Source organism: Calonectris borealis, chromosome 3 (assembly GCF_964195595.1).
Source record: "Calonectris borealis chromosome 3, bCalBor7.hap1.2, whole genome shotgun sequence".
NCBI lineage: Eukaryota > Metazoa > Chordata > Aves > Procellariiformes > Procellariidae > Calonectris > Calonectris borealis.
In genome coordinates, this window is record NC_134314.1 from 97640859 (window position 1) to 97659584 (window position 18726).

Below are 18726 nucleotides of genomic sequence, written 5' to 3' on the forward strand. Positions count from 1 at the left end.
CTAATGGCAACAGAATAAGCCAGTGATACCAAGGTCTATTTTCTCCAACACCAGCCTTTAAAGATCAGTAGGCTATGTGTATTTTTTTTTCCCTTGTTCCAAAGACTAGTTCAGGCACATCTGACTGGGATGTGACATCTCCCAAGGGATGCAGTTAAAGACAAAGTCAACATTACTGCTTTGGTGATTCCACAAAAACCTGACAGCCAGAGACTGTCGTGGAAGTGAGTATCTGGGCAGCAGCGACGCTTCTCATCTCTTCCCTTGCTGTTTATGGGACTGCTAAATATATGGGCTTCACACGAGGCAGGAATATACTGTATGTATCTGAGTTTTTTTTTCCTATTCTGCAGCAGAAAGACAGAAGCGGAGGTATGAATCAATTATTAAAAATTATATAAAATATATATTAAATTATTAAAAATTATTAAATTATTCTTATTGACCTTTCAAGAGTATCATGTCAAAATTACCCCTGAAATATAACGTGGTTCTCTGCAAGAGAAGAAGCGATTCTGAATTAAGGGTGAAGAGTACCCAAACCATCTGGAGCTCCTCCCAGCAAAAATGCGGGGTGAAAAGGCTTATTTCTTCCCATTTAAGCAGAAAGGGAATATTAAACACCTGTGTGATGTAGAGAGGAGAACAGGCAGTGTACTGGCGTTGGGAAGGAAGCAAAGACGAGTGGTCTCCCTCAGAGGGAACGGAACAATGAAATTCTCCAGTTTTCGTTGGGGTTCAGTCGTACACCCCCAGTTGAGCTCCTGCCGTGGCAGCCTTCTCCCTCCCTCTGCCCCCGCAGAAACCCCCCACCACCGTTCCGCTTCCTCTCTGTATCGTGGGAAAGAGGGGGAAAAAGTCAGAGCTAGTATTTTGTTCGCTTCGATTTCCAGTTCTTAAGACTTTGTACTAGCAGCTGAAAGACTTAATTCTGTTATTGCCGCAGAAGAACATTGTTCTGCTTGAGTTATACTGAACACACTCAGTATACCAAAGTAGCCAGTTACAAAGCAATGCTCTTCAAAAACCCTGTCCTTAATCTCATTTGAGTATGAAACTAAGGGACTGGCTTTTTAAGAAGGCCCTCTTGAAGCTTGCCCAAAAGATTAATGTGTAAATGCGAAGAATGCTCTGGAAGCTCTTGAATGGAGACTTTTTATTCCCAAATAACCACAGGAGTAACTGTTTGTAGCAAAAAGATGATTAATGGCACTGTGGCCAAAATAAGGTGAATTCCTAAACTTGATGGCATAGTATTTGCATATTACCTCGATGTTAGTTTCTCACACTACCTTTGTTTATTTTTACTGGAAGCAGCAGAGGAAAAGCATGATGCTCGCTTGAATCTCCATAAATTCAAACATCTGAAGCTACATTACTCCTTTTTCCTGGCTCTGTTCCTCTCTGAAAGCATGCTGCTTGCATGCACACTCTCGTTTTTCCCATGAACTACGGGGTGTAGGCCAAAATACCCTTTGCAACTGGTAACTTGCTAGGCACACGAGGTTCCAGTTAATAGAACAAATGGTCGTCTCATAATGCTTGAAGTATCTGTGGCATGAATATATTAAAAGTCCTGAAATTGGCAGGAAATATGAGGAGCATTTTTTGTTTTCCACAGGGTCAATTTTATTCATCTGGTGAAAACATGTTACAATGACAAAAAAAGTTAAGCTACATGGAAAACGGATTCCGACAACCGCATTAACAGTATTCCAGTGGCGGGTAGGAAACGCTCGTACGTGCGAAAGCTGAGCACCTCTCTGTGCGCCGGCTCGGGGAGGTTCTTACTTGTATCATCACGGGCCGCTCCGCAGCGGTGCGGTGCCGCGTCCCTATCAGTGGTTTTAGCTACAGACTGGCATGTGTTTCTGTGGGGAAGCGAGCTGGATCTTTTAGCATCCAGTTTTTTGGGAACCCGCCTTGGTTTGCTGGAGCTGAAGGCACGAGCCAGTTCATTAAAGCCAAAGTTGGAGGAACCATCTTGGCAGCTGCTGGGTCAGCGGTTACCTCCCCTCCTGCCAACATCACCGAACTGACGGGTGTTTCAGCTTCTCATTTCTAAGAAAATAACTTTATCTGACCATGCACCGGTACCCTGCAGCACTGAACGACAGCTTCACAGTAGGGAGACCATCGCGTGGAGCCAGGCTTGGGGAACAGTCAGAGGGTTGGTTAAACCAGCATGAGCGAGGGGGAGCCGGCGAACAAGACCGTGCAGCTGGTGGCAGCAGCCACCTCGCAGGTGACAGCAGCCCCAGGGCAGTGCTGATGGGCAAGAAGACGGGCACTGCAGTGATCCCTCTGGGCTTACGCAGCTCTGCTTAGCCAAATATGTGACATGCTGGGGGAGGGAGAGATGTCTCAGCTACACATGCTCGTTGCATAATTGCCAAATATGCCTGTAATACAATTCCGTCAGAGGCAATTACTGCTGCAGCACGGTTGCTCTGGGAAGCCTTCCTCTCCCAGGCCCAATTGCAACTATCAAATCTCTGTTGGTTTGGCTGAAAAAAGATCGTGGCAGTGATGTCTTTTCACTAAAAAGGATTGTTTCCCACTCTGCTGTCATTAAAACGAAATATAAACTAGCCAAACTCTGTCTTCACCAAGACTCTCCGAAAATGGAACCTTTTTTGGATAAAATAACTGTAATTCAAACTGCAGCAGTCAGTGCTGTGCCTACTTTGGTACCCAGCCAGTGAATTTTAAAGTAAACACCCTCCAGGACTGTTCTCCATTTGGATTTATTAGTCATTACCAAGAAAAGATAATTAGCACTTCTGAAGCATTGTGATAATCAGTAGCATGAACTGTTACCAATAGAAACAGACTGGGGTATTTGTGCAGCGCAGGAATATGGCAGCTCCCTTGTACTCCCCGTACAGAAAGAGTGCACTGGTGGGCAGACCCTCAGCGAGAGGAAATGCTCATAAATACCAACAGCTCCAGTGGAGCTAATGACAGTTTACACAGGGTAGGGCAGGGACTGGGGGGGTTGTTCCCCGGCCTGTTGGGCTTCTCCTTCTGTTATCCTGGAGGCAGAGTCATTGTTGTTACAATATACAAACCTTCTTGTTGGTCAAAGGCAAGGGCAAATACTACTTCTTTACTGCGCAACAGAAAAATAGGAGCCAATTATTTTTCTTTGTATGCTCCTTGCCAACGCAAAGGAAAATAACCTTGTGGTGGAACAAGAGGAACCTGGGTATACCTGGATCCTTTAGGCAACGATGCCTTTTTTCTTCTCCACTTTCTAAATGAGAAAACTCTGTTGGACTCAAGTCAGTGCTAAAACTCACAGAATTCGTATTTCACTTATTGTTCCCCAAACTTCTGTTACTTATGATCATCTGTAATAATCGTATGAGGGATGGGATGTAAATCTTATGTTCTTAGTCTCAAACCCTGAGCATTAAGCATGCCAGGCTCCCTGCTATACAAAGAATTATTACTTACTGAGCTCAGTATTAGATTTATCAACGTTGCTATCTAAATAAATACTACAATACATAGGTTTGTCTGAAGTAGTTGTCTTTGTTTTTCTGTACCTGGATGTATGAACAAATTCCATGCTGAAGAACAGAGGTAGCATGTAAGCTTAGGAAGGCTTCTGTTTTGGTGAGCATTAATAAGAAATTTAGCTAGAGGATTTACCCCCAGAATACTTGCAAGTCTGAAACAACCGTCCTCTTTCCTGCACTGTAGAGAGCATTTCAGGTCAATATAACACCCCTCCAGCCAACGGGTTCTTCGTATCCTCTGGGAAGCACACAGCAAATAACAGGATTGAGTCCAGTTTCCATGCAAAGTACTTTGTCTGCAAGTGATGCAGGGGCCGTGGTGTGCCGTGCTGGTAGTGTGTACCTTACCCGTGTAATTCCTATTGATGCTGATGGCATTTACTTGTGTACGTCTTCCTTGCCACACATGAAGCAGAGACTCTTAGGACTGCAATTCCTATGCCAGTAACACTCTTTAATGCACATGACAAATACGGGGCCACGCTGGCAACATCCGACTGGTTGATACACTCGAAGCACTTGTGCGCGTCTGCACCTCCTCTCCGAGGAAGATGACTGCTGTGGCAAGTCTGATTATCGCTGAGACGAAGTTCACCTGATGGCAACAAATGTGATGGGCTGGCGGCTGTTTACAAGCTACGCATGCAGAAGTAAACGGGTCTGTGAGTGTTTGCTTCTCAGCTGCTGCTGGGAAACAGGCACCCTCCTGCCAGGTCACAGACCAGCTACGTTACAGACCTTTTAAAGCGGTTCCTCTGCCACAGAGGTGGATGCATAGCTCGTACTAAAACAGCTGTCTGGTACACAGAAGTTGCTATGGCAGCGCTTTACAGATTCACGTTGCACAAGAAAGCGGTGATGTCGGACCACACTGACTCTTTTTTTGTGTCTTATACAGAAGGCTCGCTCCCACCCTGTGAACTGTGGAGCAGAACAAATACCAGAACATAGTATCTATCTATATATACCTCTCTACTTAAGTCTATTGTCAGATTGCATCTGACTGTGGAACTGGGTTTAAAACACCTGGGTAACAATTTACACGTTATGTCAACAACATCATCTCTCCCCCTCCCCTTCCCCCTTTCCCACCTGCAGTGCAGAGCAAGCCGACTTCATATCATCCTTCACAGCAAAATGGGTCTCTGCTGCATCTTTCTCTCTTCATGAAACTCATTTAGTTCTGGTACTTTAACACCTACTCCTTCCTCTGCTGCTGGTGCTATTGCAAACGAGAAATGCGGCTGGGTAACACTGTCTCCTTGGAAACCTGCCTCTGGCCTAAAAAGCCCCGTTTGGTGCCTGTGTGGCACTGGAAAGCCAGAGACCTCATGGGCCGAGCACCCTTCATGGCTGGGCTGCTTTCACTCCAGATCCCTCGGTGAACAGAGGACTAAGCTGGGCTATTGCACCAGCAAGATCTAATGAAAAGAAAAAAAAAAATATTGGCCTGGGAGTGAAACAGGCTGCTGAGGGAAACCTGAGGGCAGCGTACTTGCCTTGGCGCAGGTGCCTCGAGGGGAGGCTGGGGGCAGGAGCTCTGCGATGGTGTGATCTGGGAGCAGCGTGAGGAGCCCACCTCTCCATGAGCCTGCAGATTTCCAAATAATTGTAAACAACGCTGACTTCAAGTCTGCTGCCAGAGCCTCAGGCTCTTTCAGAAATAACCCCTACTCATTTATTGCCTGAGGATATTATTATTTCCGGAATGAACTAGTTGCGGATCACAATACTGGGCAGAATTGTAGTACAAACTGTGTTTTAGTGCAAACCCACTTATGAAATAGTCACAAATCTTCTTTGGACAGAAAAGGACACAGAGCCCCGACCTTTTGTGTAGAAAAGTGCCTGCAGCTCATTTCTGCATCATCTTCATCTTGGGACTGGTCTGGACGGGGCTGGCTCTCGTGTGTCGTGTGACAGCGTGGTACAGCTCTACCTCGCTGCCAAGGCCCCGGGGAGGTCGGGCACAGCTAAGGAGCAGGTTAGCAGGGGGTATGCCAGCTGCGTCCCCCGCCCCGGCCGTGCCAGCCGTGGGGAGGCTGTGTGGATTAGGAGCTCTTCAGATGGCTCTGGAGATCACTCTTACATCTGATACGATATGCAAAATGATCCTGCTCCGCTGAAGGCTCAACTCTGTACCTCTAATGTGAAATTTCTATAGACAATCCAAAGATTTGGTTCTAAGAAAGAAGTAATTCATATATACACATACTGCCTTCAGCATACTTTCCCTTAAAGGACTGCTGCCATCTTTTATATCATGAAAAGATGGATATGAAAATGTTTTGTGCCAGGAATGGTAATGCAGTAAAGCACACAGTTCAGTCACTATGTACTGGTAATCACTATATTCCTCACTAGAAGTGATGCAATAGGTGATTAATAAGAATGAAGCTCAGAGTTTATAATCATCTACTTCATGTAAGCCTTTTCAATAAATATGTAATTGGAGATACATATATGTTTTTAATACTAGTTCAAGTGTGAACTGATTTGGTCTTTCTGCTTTTGTGAATCATACTGCAATAGCAGCTTTTAGAAAAAAAGGTATTTTTAATTTAAATTGGTCTAGGCAAACGCCACAGTAAATATAGTGAGCATATGCAGTATATAAGAGCAAGGCAGGAAAAAGGATTATCAAAATAATTTTGGAAATGGCATATACTGCATGTCTATATGGTTTAATTGTCATTCCTATCCTGTCAGATCTGTGTGGAGGCAGCCACATGCTTAAGCACAACTTAGTGCTTAAGTTAGTTGGTGCATTTACTCCTGTTTAGAGCAGGTCTGGGCTTTAATTCAGGGCTTGAGGTTTCTATCTTTAATGAAAATTGAAAGGTGCATGTGCTTAGGACAGCTGTACCCTAGCATGTTCTACTCTACGCACAGTCACCTTGAACCAACACTTTGAAAGAAGCTTTGCTATTAACTTGAACAGGAGGTGAGCCAGGCACCTGTGAAGAAAAAGGCGTTCTCTATTTCTGCCTGTTGCAAATTCTTCTACAGTTAGGCTTGTCTCAGCTAAGCGTGTAGACCTGAGCCCCATCCTGGAATTATTTTGCCCAGTTCCAGGTTACAATGGCACTTTTCTGTTGGGCTTTTTCTTTGTTTATTTGTTTGGTTTTGGTGTCTGTCCAGGGAATGAAGGTGCTTAGCTGCAGGGCAAAGCTTCAGAGCTCCCTGGGTATGACAGTGAATGGGATGACAGGACTGCTGGATTCGAGGTCCAGAGCGGTGAGGAAGCATTCGATGGCTGCTTCGTTTTTCCCCTGAGCCTGCAAGACCTCTCCAAGGCTGTTCCAGGCCCTGTGACTGGTGGTCTGGATCCGGATGGCATCTCTGAGGACTTTCTGGGCCAGGTCTCTCCGCCCAAGTTTGCTCAGCACCAGGCCCTGTCAACAAACAAGTGATGAGCAGTTAACAACGGCACAAAACAGAGACTGAAATGGAGCACCCCAAGCTCCCAGCAAGCTGGGCAGATGTATGAGTGCAGGCGCAGGAGTCCTATGGGGGGGATCGCCACATGCTTCTGGAGAAGAGTATTAATCAGCTGTTAAGCTCTGCTTTTTATGATTGTGATGTGTAATTTAAAAAAACAATTGTGAAAATAATTTTTTTAAGTGGAGACTGATTCAGCTCTGCAAGTGCTCCTGCTGTGCGTTACTGGGATAGTGTATACTGGTGCTATATAGAGAAAGGCTACAGGCCCTTTAAGCATCCTTCTCTCCTTGAGTAGGTTACACTGGCTTCTAGGATAAGATAGAGATACCTTATCCTAGAAAGATAATGCTGAGAATGGAAGAAATGGGCGAGCGCATTGATGAGGAAAATATACACAGGTTCAATTACACCGACTATCTAAATAACTCTTGCACATCTGGAACATCCAGCTGAGGTTGAGGTAAAGTCTCTCAGCTCCTACATCTTGACCATATAGAAAGCCTTTTCCTCTCGACAAATGGGTCTAGAGGGACGTGGGCCCCTTCCAGCCTTCTAGGGGCAGGCTGTATGTAACAGCACGGGGCCCTCTGTCCTCCTGCTATTTGCACTCCAATGTAGATCCTAAAGCAGTGTGGGGGAGGAGAAGGACGGAGGAACCTTCTTTAAAAAGCTGTCCTTAGGGTAAGAAAAGACACAAGTGGGTGTAACCATCTGGAAGGAACAGGAGGGGGAGGATGAAAGAAGTGGTAGGAAGAACATGTTTTCCTATAGGGCTCGCATGGATGCGTCTGAACCCACAAAGCATCTAATGAGCCAGACTCCCTTTTAATTATACAGCAGTCAACCACAGCGAGCCCAGATGGTCACGTGGGCTTTGCAGGCCACAACGCATTAGTGGCATTTTTCTGCTTCCTCCTGAAGGTGCACACACCAGGATGAACCTCTCACCAGTTTCATCCAGGTGTGGAAGAAGAAGCCAACGCTTTCATGTTGCCCGTCAAGCTCTGCAAGGCCTCTGCCTGCACTCACCCGCAGAAATGTTGGAAAGTGAGATGACAGCCCGACTTCATGCTTCTCCTGGGACTATGTAGTATGTGGATGCATATATATAAAGAAAAACATTCATCTTTAATGTGTCTAATTGCCTTTAGTTGATATGAAAAGACATAAGAAACCTGAAATCTCTCACAACTAGAACCCAAGTAAATTTCTGATGAAAGAATGGTGATGCTTTTGGAAGTAGGGAAGATTTATCCTTTGTCTCGTTTTGTTTGCTTTACCAAAAGAGCTTTTAGACACAGGGTGCATCAGCATGACTAAGACCCTATAGCCAGTGATAGTACTAAAACCTACAGAAATACATTACTTTGCCTGAGAGAAAAATTAAGAAACACCCATTTAATCAAGTATCGGCGGTACTGTGAAAAGTTTCACTGCCTCTTTCTTGCCCATAACCTTGACTTGAATAATCAACTCAGTATCAAATCTGATCATCTAAAGATGCAGTGGGGATGTTTTTTCTTTAGGTTTCTTTCTCTGTTGGAAAATGGCGAGGCAACGGGGCCTAATCCTACCATCCCCTTGCGAGCAGGCACAGGTGGCACAGAGGTACCCCGACGGGAGAGGCTGGTTCCTCTGGCGGTAGCTGCCCGGAGACGACCGCAGGCACGTAATGACAGACTGGAAGGAATTTGTGCAATTATAATTTGAGTCACCCGCTTGACAGGGATAATGAGACACAGAAAGGGCAAGTAGTGCGGCCATAGCAAATCTGCTGCTGAGCCAAGAATAGACGGGAGCTATCTCAGCTTAAGTTTGCCCTCAACCACAAAACCACTCTTCCCAAAAACTCTTCCTGTTGCGCTGACCGAGCAGAGCTGATTGTGCTCGCTGGTGGCCAGGGACCCATCACTGTCCTCACCCTGACACTAAGCGGCATCAAGCCTCTTGATGCTCCTGGAGGGCTGCTGGCCCTGGAGGCACAGAGGCCAGCGAGCCCATGCAGCTGCTGCCTGTCATCCCTCTCCCAGGAGGAGGGGAATTCCCTCCCCGGCTGACATCTCGCGCCTCTCAACAATGCTGCAGTGAAATCCACCTCATCGTAAACCGCTCGTGCAGCACAGCTCCCTTGTCTGCCCCAGCACCCTTGTTGGTCGAGGACCAGAGGCTGGCGTGGCTTCCCCCGCTACGGCTCCCCAGTGTGGAGCCGCTGCATTTATTTTGCCTGTGTTGAGGTCCCTGCAGCTGTTTTGCAGCACTGGGAGGAGGCTGTACGCAAACCCCAGGTACTGTGTTCACCTGGGGAAGATGCTGAAGCTGATGCCCACCAGTAAGTGCAGCACACGTGAACATTTGCTTGTCGGTATTCAGTGCTTTCAAGCATGCCAGTTTAGCTGAAAAAACATCTGTGAAGCCTCAGAAAGGGTGATCTCAGGCTCTCCAAAGCCAGCGGAAAGCCTCCTGTTGATGCTGCAGTATACTGCATGAGTGAAAAACTGCTATATGTTTTTGGGGAGAAACACAGGAAGAAACATTGCTAAAGGAGGTGAAGATTTCTCCCCTCCTCCTTGCTTACATGCGTGACTGTTAGTGCCAAAGGCTGCCCAGGTCCACGGCCCTTCCCAGGCACGCCCGCCGTCTTGCTTCCCTCTTGTTCTGACCAGGAACAGCCCCATGTCCCCTTCTTGCCCATGCACCTGGATTTCCATGTGGCGGGGGCAAAAGACGCTGTGCTTCAGGCCTCAGCCCAAGTGGAGGTCAGGGTGCGGCCAACCCGCTCTCCAACCCAGGCCTGCAAATGTTCCCAAACCCCAGCACCGAGACCTACTCCTTCACCCAGAGTGAGCTGCGACAGATGGTGTCAGCCTCTCCAGTGAGGTTAACTGAACCGGCAGAAATATGCTGCTGGATGTTGAAAGGACAAGTTGAACATCATTAATTCTGCGTGCAGGAGAGCTTCTTGCTTAGGGTTTCCTCTCTCCCCTCCTCCCCACCCTGCTCCTTGCAAACCACAAGCATGTTGTGAGAGCTGGAGGCTGCACAATCCCCAAGCCTCACAAAGACGCAGCACTGAGCACTTCAGTTTTTTGTTTCCCTGAGGTATTTGCACTTGAGAGCTTCTCCTTGCTACTGAATTTCTTATTTCCCCATGGAGTCTGGCTTGCTATAAACAATGCCTGCATGTTGTTGCTATGTAGGTCCAGCTGGAATCTGCCCTCAGTGCAAAAGAAAAAAATTATATATAAATTCAGAAAGCCACCCACTGACAGGCAATTTGCATTTTTATCTGGAAGATTTTTTTTTTTAAAAAAAGATTTTTCTAATGAAAAGTTCAGTTCCTGAGTTTCTATGGAAACTCATCTGCTTGGTGTGCATGCATAATTTCATAAAGTCAGATCTCAGGAAGATGAGCAATTAGTATAAATACAAGCAGGAATATGATTAAGGGTTTCATCCTCTTATTCCTGAAGATGGAGAGTGGGGCTGGGTTTTGTTGTCTTTCCTTGGTTTGTATTTGTGCTTTTGCCAAATTAATGCAGAAACCGCTGTACGAGGTGGCCTCGCTCCTCTGCCACCTCCTGGCTAGCACCGGCACTTCTGGCTTTGCCTGGTTATTTTCCTCCCAAAGATGGTGAGTACCTCTAAATATGGTCTTCTCTGTCAGTGGTGTTGGTACCGAGTCAGGCCCTAAGGAGCAATGAGGACTCAAGTATATTACAAGTAGTAAAAACCCCAAACCAAACCAAAAGGTGCGTGGGAGTCATTGCTTTTGAGCTCCTGTGGGCAGAACGTCGGCAGGGCTCGCAGCAGGCCTGCGCTAGCCACACGCAGGCATTTCATGTGCTGTTTGCATTACTATAGCTGTATAGCGCTTGGATGCTAACTCACTCGCCCAAGGAGGTCTGAGGGTAACTTGTACAGACTAATTTAATTTTCTCCTTTAGGTCTGAAGACGTACTTCAGATCTTGTAAACAGAGGCAGAGTAGTGAAGGTTGCGCTTTCAAGCCAGACTGTAAAAGACGGCACTGAAAGAACTGAAAGAAATTCATTCGAGGTGAAGGGTTGCAGCACAGCGAAGCTGGTACTGCCCAGCGGGGCATGAAGGCAGAGGGGAGAGAGCAAATTTGGTTTGCTGATTTAGGGTAGCCTTACGCTGGCAGCTGGACTCCTGAATTTATTGTTTTTAATTTCAGGGGACAGGGGGTGCGTATGGGAAGCTTTTTCAAAGGTATTTTTGACCTTCTCCGCATGCAAAACAAACAAAACCTAAACCACTTCTATAGTGACACTAGGGTGGACTCCCTTGCCTTCAGTGATGTGATACTTAGTAATTGATACTTGAGTGCGGCTATTTTTGTTTTAGAATAGGAAAGCCATATTTCAATTTAAGTTAGATGAGCAAAAAAGTGACTTGTTTTCAATTTCCACTAATAAAGAAAGTGAGCATAAGCCCTGCTTGAAGTCCCACTTCAGAAGGTTGTGGGGTTGTGGCATTTCTGATCTGTGCCTTTATTTCCTTAGAGTTTGACAAAACCTTCTTAAAGGTTGTTAGCTCATAAAATTCCCAGAAAATAGTGCAGAAAAGACATTATGAAATACTACAAAATAAGCCTCCCGTACAAGCTGGAGTTTATTTTTAGTAATGAAAGTCAAAACTTCCTTTGCAAATGTTTAGTTCAAACACCTGATGAGCAGCAGGGAGTTATCCTGAGTCTTGGCATCCTTGTCTCCTTCCACTAAGGTGGCACAGATTTACTTGTTCCTTCCTTTGGGGCTTGCATTGGAAAGACATGTCCAGAAAAACATTTTATTTAATTCCTGGAAGATTGCTTTTTGTGTTTTTTGCATGGTCATCTCATTCTTGGAGAATCTGTATAGGTAGACTAGACTCTTATCTTTATCCTTTACAAACTGATTTTAATAATTACTTTAAATGCAAGTTCTCTCTTTCTTTGCATGAAACTCAAATTCCAAAGTGAAGTTGTCTCTGATGCTTTTCTCAACTGAGCAGAGCATTTTCGCCCATTATTGTCTAAATACCCTAAGAAGTTTCCAGAATAAATTAGACTTTGCAGACTTTGCAGTTGGGCTTCTGCTAGTGCATTAGTTAATTAATTACAAGGTAAATGGGGTATCTTTACTGTCTACTCCAATTTGTAATACGGACATGTCACTAGTGGTTAGTAGGAGGGTAATCAGCAGCTGGCAAGATCAGGGCACGCTGCAGAAAAGTGCTCGTTCAAAAGGGTGCTGATTCAGCAGAATCCTACAAAAAGCCTTTCAAGATGCATTTGGCACTTGGTAATAACAGTCTCATGTAACAGAAAAATCCGCACTGCTACAGGGTAACATACGCTTCTGTAATTATTTAGCAGCAAAATCTGTTGCATAAACCATGAAATATCAGAGAGTCCTTTTGGAAAATGGCAAAGATTAACCCTGGAAATCCTAGGTCTCCTAGAATAAAGACAGACGTGTAACTAGCCAATTGCTCTGTGATTCTTTCCCCCTACATTCATGACCTTTGCATTTCTGAGGAGCCAGGATTTTTTTTTTTAGCTGTGAGCAGTGAAGCGAGTTTTTGTTGTGCTGTCGCTTAGCCACGCAGCAGCTGGCAGTGTGCAGGGTAGCTAATCTTCCATTTTGCTGATTCAGTCCAGGTTGTGGCGAACCTGAGCTATACAGCTGAGCTTTGTTCTCTGAAAATACACTGTAGGAATACATGGAGCAGTCAGGGTCTGCTCACCAAACACACTGAATTAAAGACTATATCTTCATTTACTGCCCTAATGCAGGGTGACTGGGATCCACTTCTAGAGGAAAGCTCGTCTTTCAGTGTTTCTGCTGCCTCTTTCGCCGAGAGCAGCTTTTCCTTCTCTTCCTTCCCCCTCTCCTACTCCTCCACCGAAGCTGCTGCATCCCCTGTCAGTCAGTGAAGCTGAAGTGCTGCATTTGATAAAGCAGAGGAGGGGAAGGAGAGAGGAGGAGAGGGAAGGCAGGCAGGGCCACTGCAAAACGCAGCATGTGCAAAGGAAAAACGAATGAACACCACTGGAGGGGGGGAACTGGCAAGTGTTGGGAAAAGCAAAAACCCGAGTTTGCATCACGATTTGTAGCATTTGCGCACTGCCTGTGGGTTTCAACTCAGTAGGTTTAACTCGGAGATTTCAGCTCCGGTACTGCAGGCACCAAAGGCAGCCTAGCAGCAGATTGCTGCTTAAACGTCATTGCAGCATCTTTATGTGCTACAGATGAGTGTGAGGTAAGAGAAGAAATGAGACTGCAAGGAGGCATCAGGAGGGACAGACTAGCTGAGCATGAAGACAGAGACGTCTTAAGCCCACCACAGACCTGGGCACACGGATGCGCTTCACTAACCATAGTGAGGTGGCTTTGGCAGGGAGAGAAGAAAAAGCAAAAGAAAGAAAAGGTCAAAAGTGGTGAAGACCCGAAGAGAGGAACATCCCCTCCCTTAGCTTGCCAATGTGTTTTTCAACGCAGTGTATAATTGCAAAGGCACCATCTCGCCCAGGCCCCCCTGTGAGGCCAAGGCAAGGCCCCCCTGCAGAAGCGAAGCACGGTGCTGTGCTGCACACTGCCCTCTGCCCAGGCTTGCTGTCTCTGTTTGAGTTCATCAAATGTTAGCAGGGATGTTTGTACCATGTTTGAAGCTTAAATGTGATAAAACATTTATTGACATAAAAAGTAAACCCTAAGGCAGCATTTCAAACCAGGAGGCTCTGATCTTTCCATAGGGAGGCTCATACAAGCCTAGGGAGAATGAAGAGTTTTCTGCCTTGTCGTCACTTAAGCTTCATTCAAAGCAGAATTGTTTGCTGCATGCTGACTATTTTCTAGATACTTCTTTCTTTGCTGAGACCTACATGGAGATGAAGCAGCAAGCAAGGAAACCTAATAGGATGCCTTGACCACATGTTTGAGACTAACTAAATGCAGTATTTGTTTTGCACTCTCTTTTCCTAGGGAAGGCAAGATTTCTCTCAGCCCTGATCTTAGCAGTTGTCATAGTAATGTTGCAGTAGAGCACACAGTAGCTAGGACTCAAGCTTATGGTCTTGTCTGTAAAAACATGCACTAAGAGAACGTCCCAAACGAATAATAAATAGTAATTTAGAATACATACTTCATAATTTAAGGTCCCAATTCTGTTATGCACTGTACCTGCTTCCCTGGCAGAAAGCCTTGTTGAAATTTGTGAGATTCAGCTATCCAAGTATTTCAAAATATGTGCAGAATCAAGACCGATCAGCATCAGCAATGAGAGAAAGGCATGCAACATACATGCAGGATGCTGAAGAGTGGCAGGTAACTTGCTGGCTAAAGCACTTGACTAGAAAATGGTTGCTGTGCTTCATTGGCTGCTAATGCATTTCACATTGAATAATCTGCCATTACTCAGGAACAATTCAGAGAGCAGGGCCAGGGTCAAGGGACAAGCTTTGGGCGGCAGAAGTCCTAGGTTTAAGTATTCTCAGGCTGAGGAGGGTTGAGAGCTCGCCTCTCTCGTGCCCAGAGGGTGCTAGCTTCTAGCAAATATTTTTAAGAAGTTAGGGCAGCAGTTAAGCACCCCCATCGCCCCTAGGGGGGAAACAGCTCTCTGCCTCTATTTTGATAGTAAGCAGGTGCCTATGTTCTGTTGCACATAGCAAGATGTTGCAGCATATAGCTGGGGCATATCTAGGCTTAAGACTTGGACACCCAATTAATTTGAGTGCCCACAGTGTGCTGTGGCTGATGAACAGGGAATTTCTGACTGCTTAGGTTTCCTCCAGTGCTAGTGCTGGATCTTTCCCCAATTTTTAATGCACTGCTTTGCAACAAAGGAGGGGCTGATGCGCACATTTCCCATGCGTGTTATCTTCCCCTCTCTGTACAGAGTAAATCTTGTCTGAACGTATGAGCCATGAACAGGTTCTCCTAGATAACAGCTTCAGCTCTGCTGAGGGTCTCTATGAACCTCAGTCCCACAGAACTAATCGCCAGAGCAAGCGCCGCATTTAGTATGTCTCTTGAGGAAGGGTGTAGCGCAGCAAAGACACGGCTGACAGAAGCACAGAGCATGCCAATGTAGATTAGAGCAGATGTCTTCTGAAAGGAGAGCCGAGATATTTAAAAAATCTTAATTTGCTTAGTTTTCCACTACTGGCAGTCTCTGGGATAGCATGTTACTAATGACATCCTCCGCACTCTGAGGAGGAGTGCAATATCGCAGCTGAGCGCTAAGCTAGCTGCGCTGCTGGGAAACACAAAGTAAGCTGGGCAGGAACGCACTGATGTGGTCCAGCCAGTGCCTCTGGCTTCTGCTCCGGTGCCTCTGATCCCACAAGAAGCATGTTTCCTTATCGTCTCTTAACTTAAAATCTCTCATAAATCATGAACCTCCACGCACAAAGAGGTTTTACTGAATTACAGGTAGCATTGTCTGTCAGATGCTCAAAAGAGAATGAATGAAGAAACTCATTGAGAAGATAAATAATTAAAGACTTTTGATAAACACTGCACATAACATTAGCATAAATGGAAGCTCCGGCGACACTGGAGAGCTGTGATGTTTTCATGTTTTCCATTTGTTTGGCCAGAAGGGACTTCTGCTTCCCTCTCTTGACTGTGGCCAGCTCAGTGTATCGGGACAGCTTGCTGAAAACCTGGAAGACTTGCTAGTTCCCACCGCCCTGTTTGTGCAGCTGTGTCTTATGTACCAGGGGGCAACATATTCTGTTACTGTACTACACACTATTTTATATACTATATTACTATAGTCTATCACTCTGTCCTGTCTTTGGTGCGCTAACAGGCAGCCTAAATAGCACAGAATTTAAACAAATTGTAACTGGTTTCCTTGTTTGTGAAAAACAGTGTTTGAAGATTGAAGTATAAAGGGGATAGTCATTCCACCCCTGCTCCCTTCTGACAGTTCCCTGAGCACCTTCTGAAATACCTTTTATGAGTTCGGCTGTAGACCAACTTGACTACTACAACTTCTAGGCTTCAATTTGATCTCAGAGCAAAGCACAGCATGAGGACAATACTGATTAGTAGAGCTGCAGTGGTATCTCGAGGGCTGTGCATGGGAAACCACAATTAAAGCTAGTAATCTTCTGGAAGATCAGGTTAGAGGTCAGTGGAGAGGCATCTGCTGCAGGGAAAGATCAGGCCAAGGACAATGTCTTTAGGCCTGGATGCAAGTTTTGTTCTCCAGAGACAACTGAACCACCCCAGGAACTTGAGGGGTTTAAGAAATGTATCGGGTTCTTCTCTTGTAAGGTGTTACACACACTTTAGAGAAGATCAGAGAAGAACTGGGGAGTTATTTCTTTCAGGAATTTATTTGGGTTTCTAAAGTTACGTAAACAGAGCCCGAATAATGTGGTAATGAGCACCACAGGGACAAGGAGAATAACCTACCACAACAGAGGAACGCAAGTGATTGGCACGGATGAACAGGAGCTACAGATTCCCTGGAAACTGGGATAATCCACCTCTGAGAAGCAGAGCACCATCCCTCCCGCTAATGGACTGAAATCTCTGCGCTGTGCAGTGGATCAGATTTGCTCCTTCCAACGACACCAAACACCCCAGCAGGTCCGGTCTCTCGCTGACGAGGGAAATGCGCAGTTCCCCCCGGAGAGGAAATGGCCACTCATAGTGTCTAAGTGATGGCTTCGGTGTCAGAGAATCACTTATCACCTTGTTTGTGATGGCTCCACTGTCTCCTCTGGATGGAGGAAGGAAGCCTGGCAACTGCAGAGGAAGAGAGCGGGCAACAAACCTGCAAAACAACTCTGTCAGCTCCTAACTGCTCCTCAGGAGCCGTGAGCCCGCTGCATAGCCAGGGATTTGCTCCGATGGCTGGGCTACGGAAGCTGCCAGCTAACTAGTGGATTTGCAGGGAGGATGGCAGTGGGGGAGGGGGGGTTCTGCAGCAAAGGGAAATGAGGGGAACAAAGCATTTGCAATTCCTAGGACAGTGAGTGAGCTGACACACAAACTTATTAACGTGAGCATCCAAAATGCTCATTTCTCCCGTGGGAGCCAGTGACTAGAGGCAAAGACAAGTTCTCTCCCTCAAGCTCAGCTGCTTCAACACAAAAATTTGAGTTAAGAGGCTGCTCTAAGGATTGCTTTTCCCCAAGGAGAGCTTAGAGCAGTTATTTTGGGATATCTGAAGCACAGGAACATTCCTGAGATTCTGCAGTAAGCCTCAGAGTTGGGAAAACAGAATCTGCTAACCAGCCATGGCTACCAATCATCTCCAAAAGCCAAATGTTGCTTTAACATTGTCCTGCTTGGTGGAGCTGCAAAAGGTACGTGCCAGATGGGCATAACATCCACTGGGAGAGCCTCTCCTAGGGTCAGACTAGAGTTAGTTTTGATTGCCCTCTCCTCCCCAGCCCATAACCCACCTATCTGGGACTGGCAGAGTACCACTGCTGTACCGACAGGCAGAAAGTAGCTGTCCTGATTACACTCAGCACGACAGGGGATGCTTCCTGCAACCACAGCCTTACGCACGATGAGCGTGCGATCACTTGACCGTGAATTCCAGTGGAGAGCACCGTCCCACAGGAGGCTGCACTGATGGCCCACCAGCAAGTGTTGCGCTGCTGACGTGCCATTTTTGGGAGGAGGTGTAACTAGCTATGTCACCCTGCAGAGCAGGCTGAAAATAGGATTGCACTCACTGTGCCATGTGGCTCAGTGGTATGTCAGGACATGTATTTTTAGGAAATTCCTCCTTTGGGCAGAAAGGGTGAAGTGCTTGGCCTGGTTTGCAGGCTGCTGGCTTTGCCCAGATCTTTCATACTAGAGTGTGGGAGCATGTTAGCCACCAGTCGGTCTGTGGATGCCCTTAGTGCCTGGATACAGTGCTAGTCCTAGTTACCGATTGATGGGTAACGAGGGTGGTTGTGGAAGGGTAAAAGACGCTGGTCTGCTGCTGTGCTTTTCTTTGTTTCAATGTATGCATGCTTGCTCTCTCTCTCTTTGTTGGTGCTTTTCAGAGGGGGAACTGACCTCCAACAGAGCAGAGATGGAGAAAAAAGTAAGGCAGATCAATGTCTTGGGAAGAATACGGTCTCTGAGGAGCAGCAATAAAAATGTACCTTGCAGAATGAATGTGTGAGGGGAATAGGGAGCTCAGAGAAGATAGCTCATGCAGAGAAGAGAGAGAGAGAAGGAAAAGCAGACGGTAAGCAGGGGATTTAAATAAGCTTCTGGAGAGGCAAAGAGGAGTCTGACTTGGTGAAGTACTTTTTGGGTGCAGCATAATGAAAAAATGCAGTGCATCTCCATGCCCAGCCAGTTACTGATGCATAGACAGTGCTGTGACTTGTCTTACCCCAGGAGAAGGACGAGGTAAGGCAGCGCTGGACTCAGAATCAAATTCTTCTCTCTGACAGACACTTGCCAGCTTCCTCTTTTCCCCAGAACATCATTCCTATCAGGCAGCATGTGTTCAGCTCCAGCATCTGGGTTGTGATTTTTTGGCAGCTGCACAAAATCTCTGCTATTAAATCCCACCTGCCAGTCTCATGCCTGCTCCCACAGACCTTTGCCTGTTAGCAAATGTTTCAAAATCACACTGCCAGGCACAGCACATCATTCTGCAATCCTCCCTCAGGCAAAAACCCTCACGCAAGGACTCCTTTTAACTTCAGCAGGCTGCAGGAGGGGAAGGCTAGAGGACAGGCCTCTGGATTACAGGCAGAAATATTCATTTAGGTCATGGTTTGCACT

At 46.2% G+C, this 18726-nt stretch overlaps 1 protein-coding gene across 4 annotated transcripts in view; it reads right to left on the minus strand.

Moving 5' to 3' along the window:
• Positions 1–1604: 1604 nt before the first annotated feature.
• TTC7A (tetratricopeptide repeat domain 7A) overlaps positions 1605–18726 on the minus strand; it is a 181827-nt gene continuing 164705 nt past the window's right edge. For 3 of the 4 annotated variants that reach the window (XM_075146846.1, XM_075146845.1, XM_075146848.1), the window contains one exon: positions 6581–6919. In XM_075146846.1, coding sequence (XP_075002947.1) covers positions 6698–6919 — 222 coding nt within the window. In that variant the 3' untranslated portion in view covers positions 6581–6697. Of the gene's footprint in view, positions 6920–18726 lie in introns of all 4 variants that reach the window. The other variant, XM_075146847.1, reaches the window with a different exon arrangement.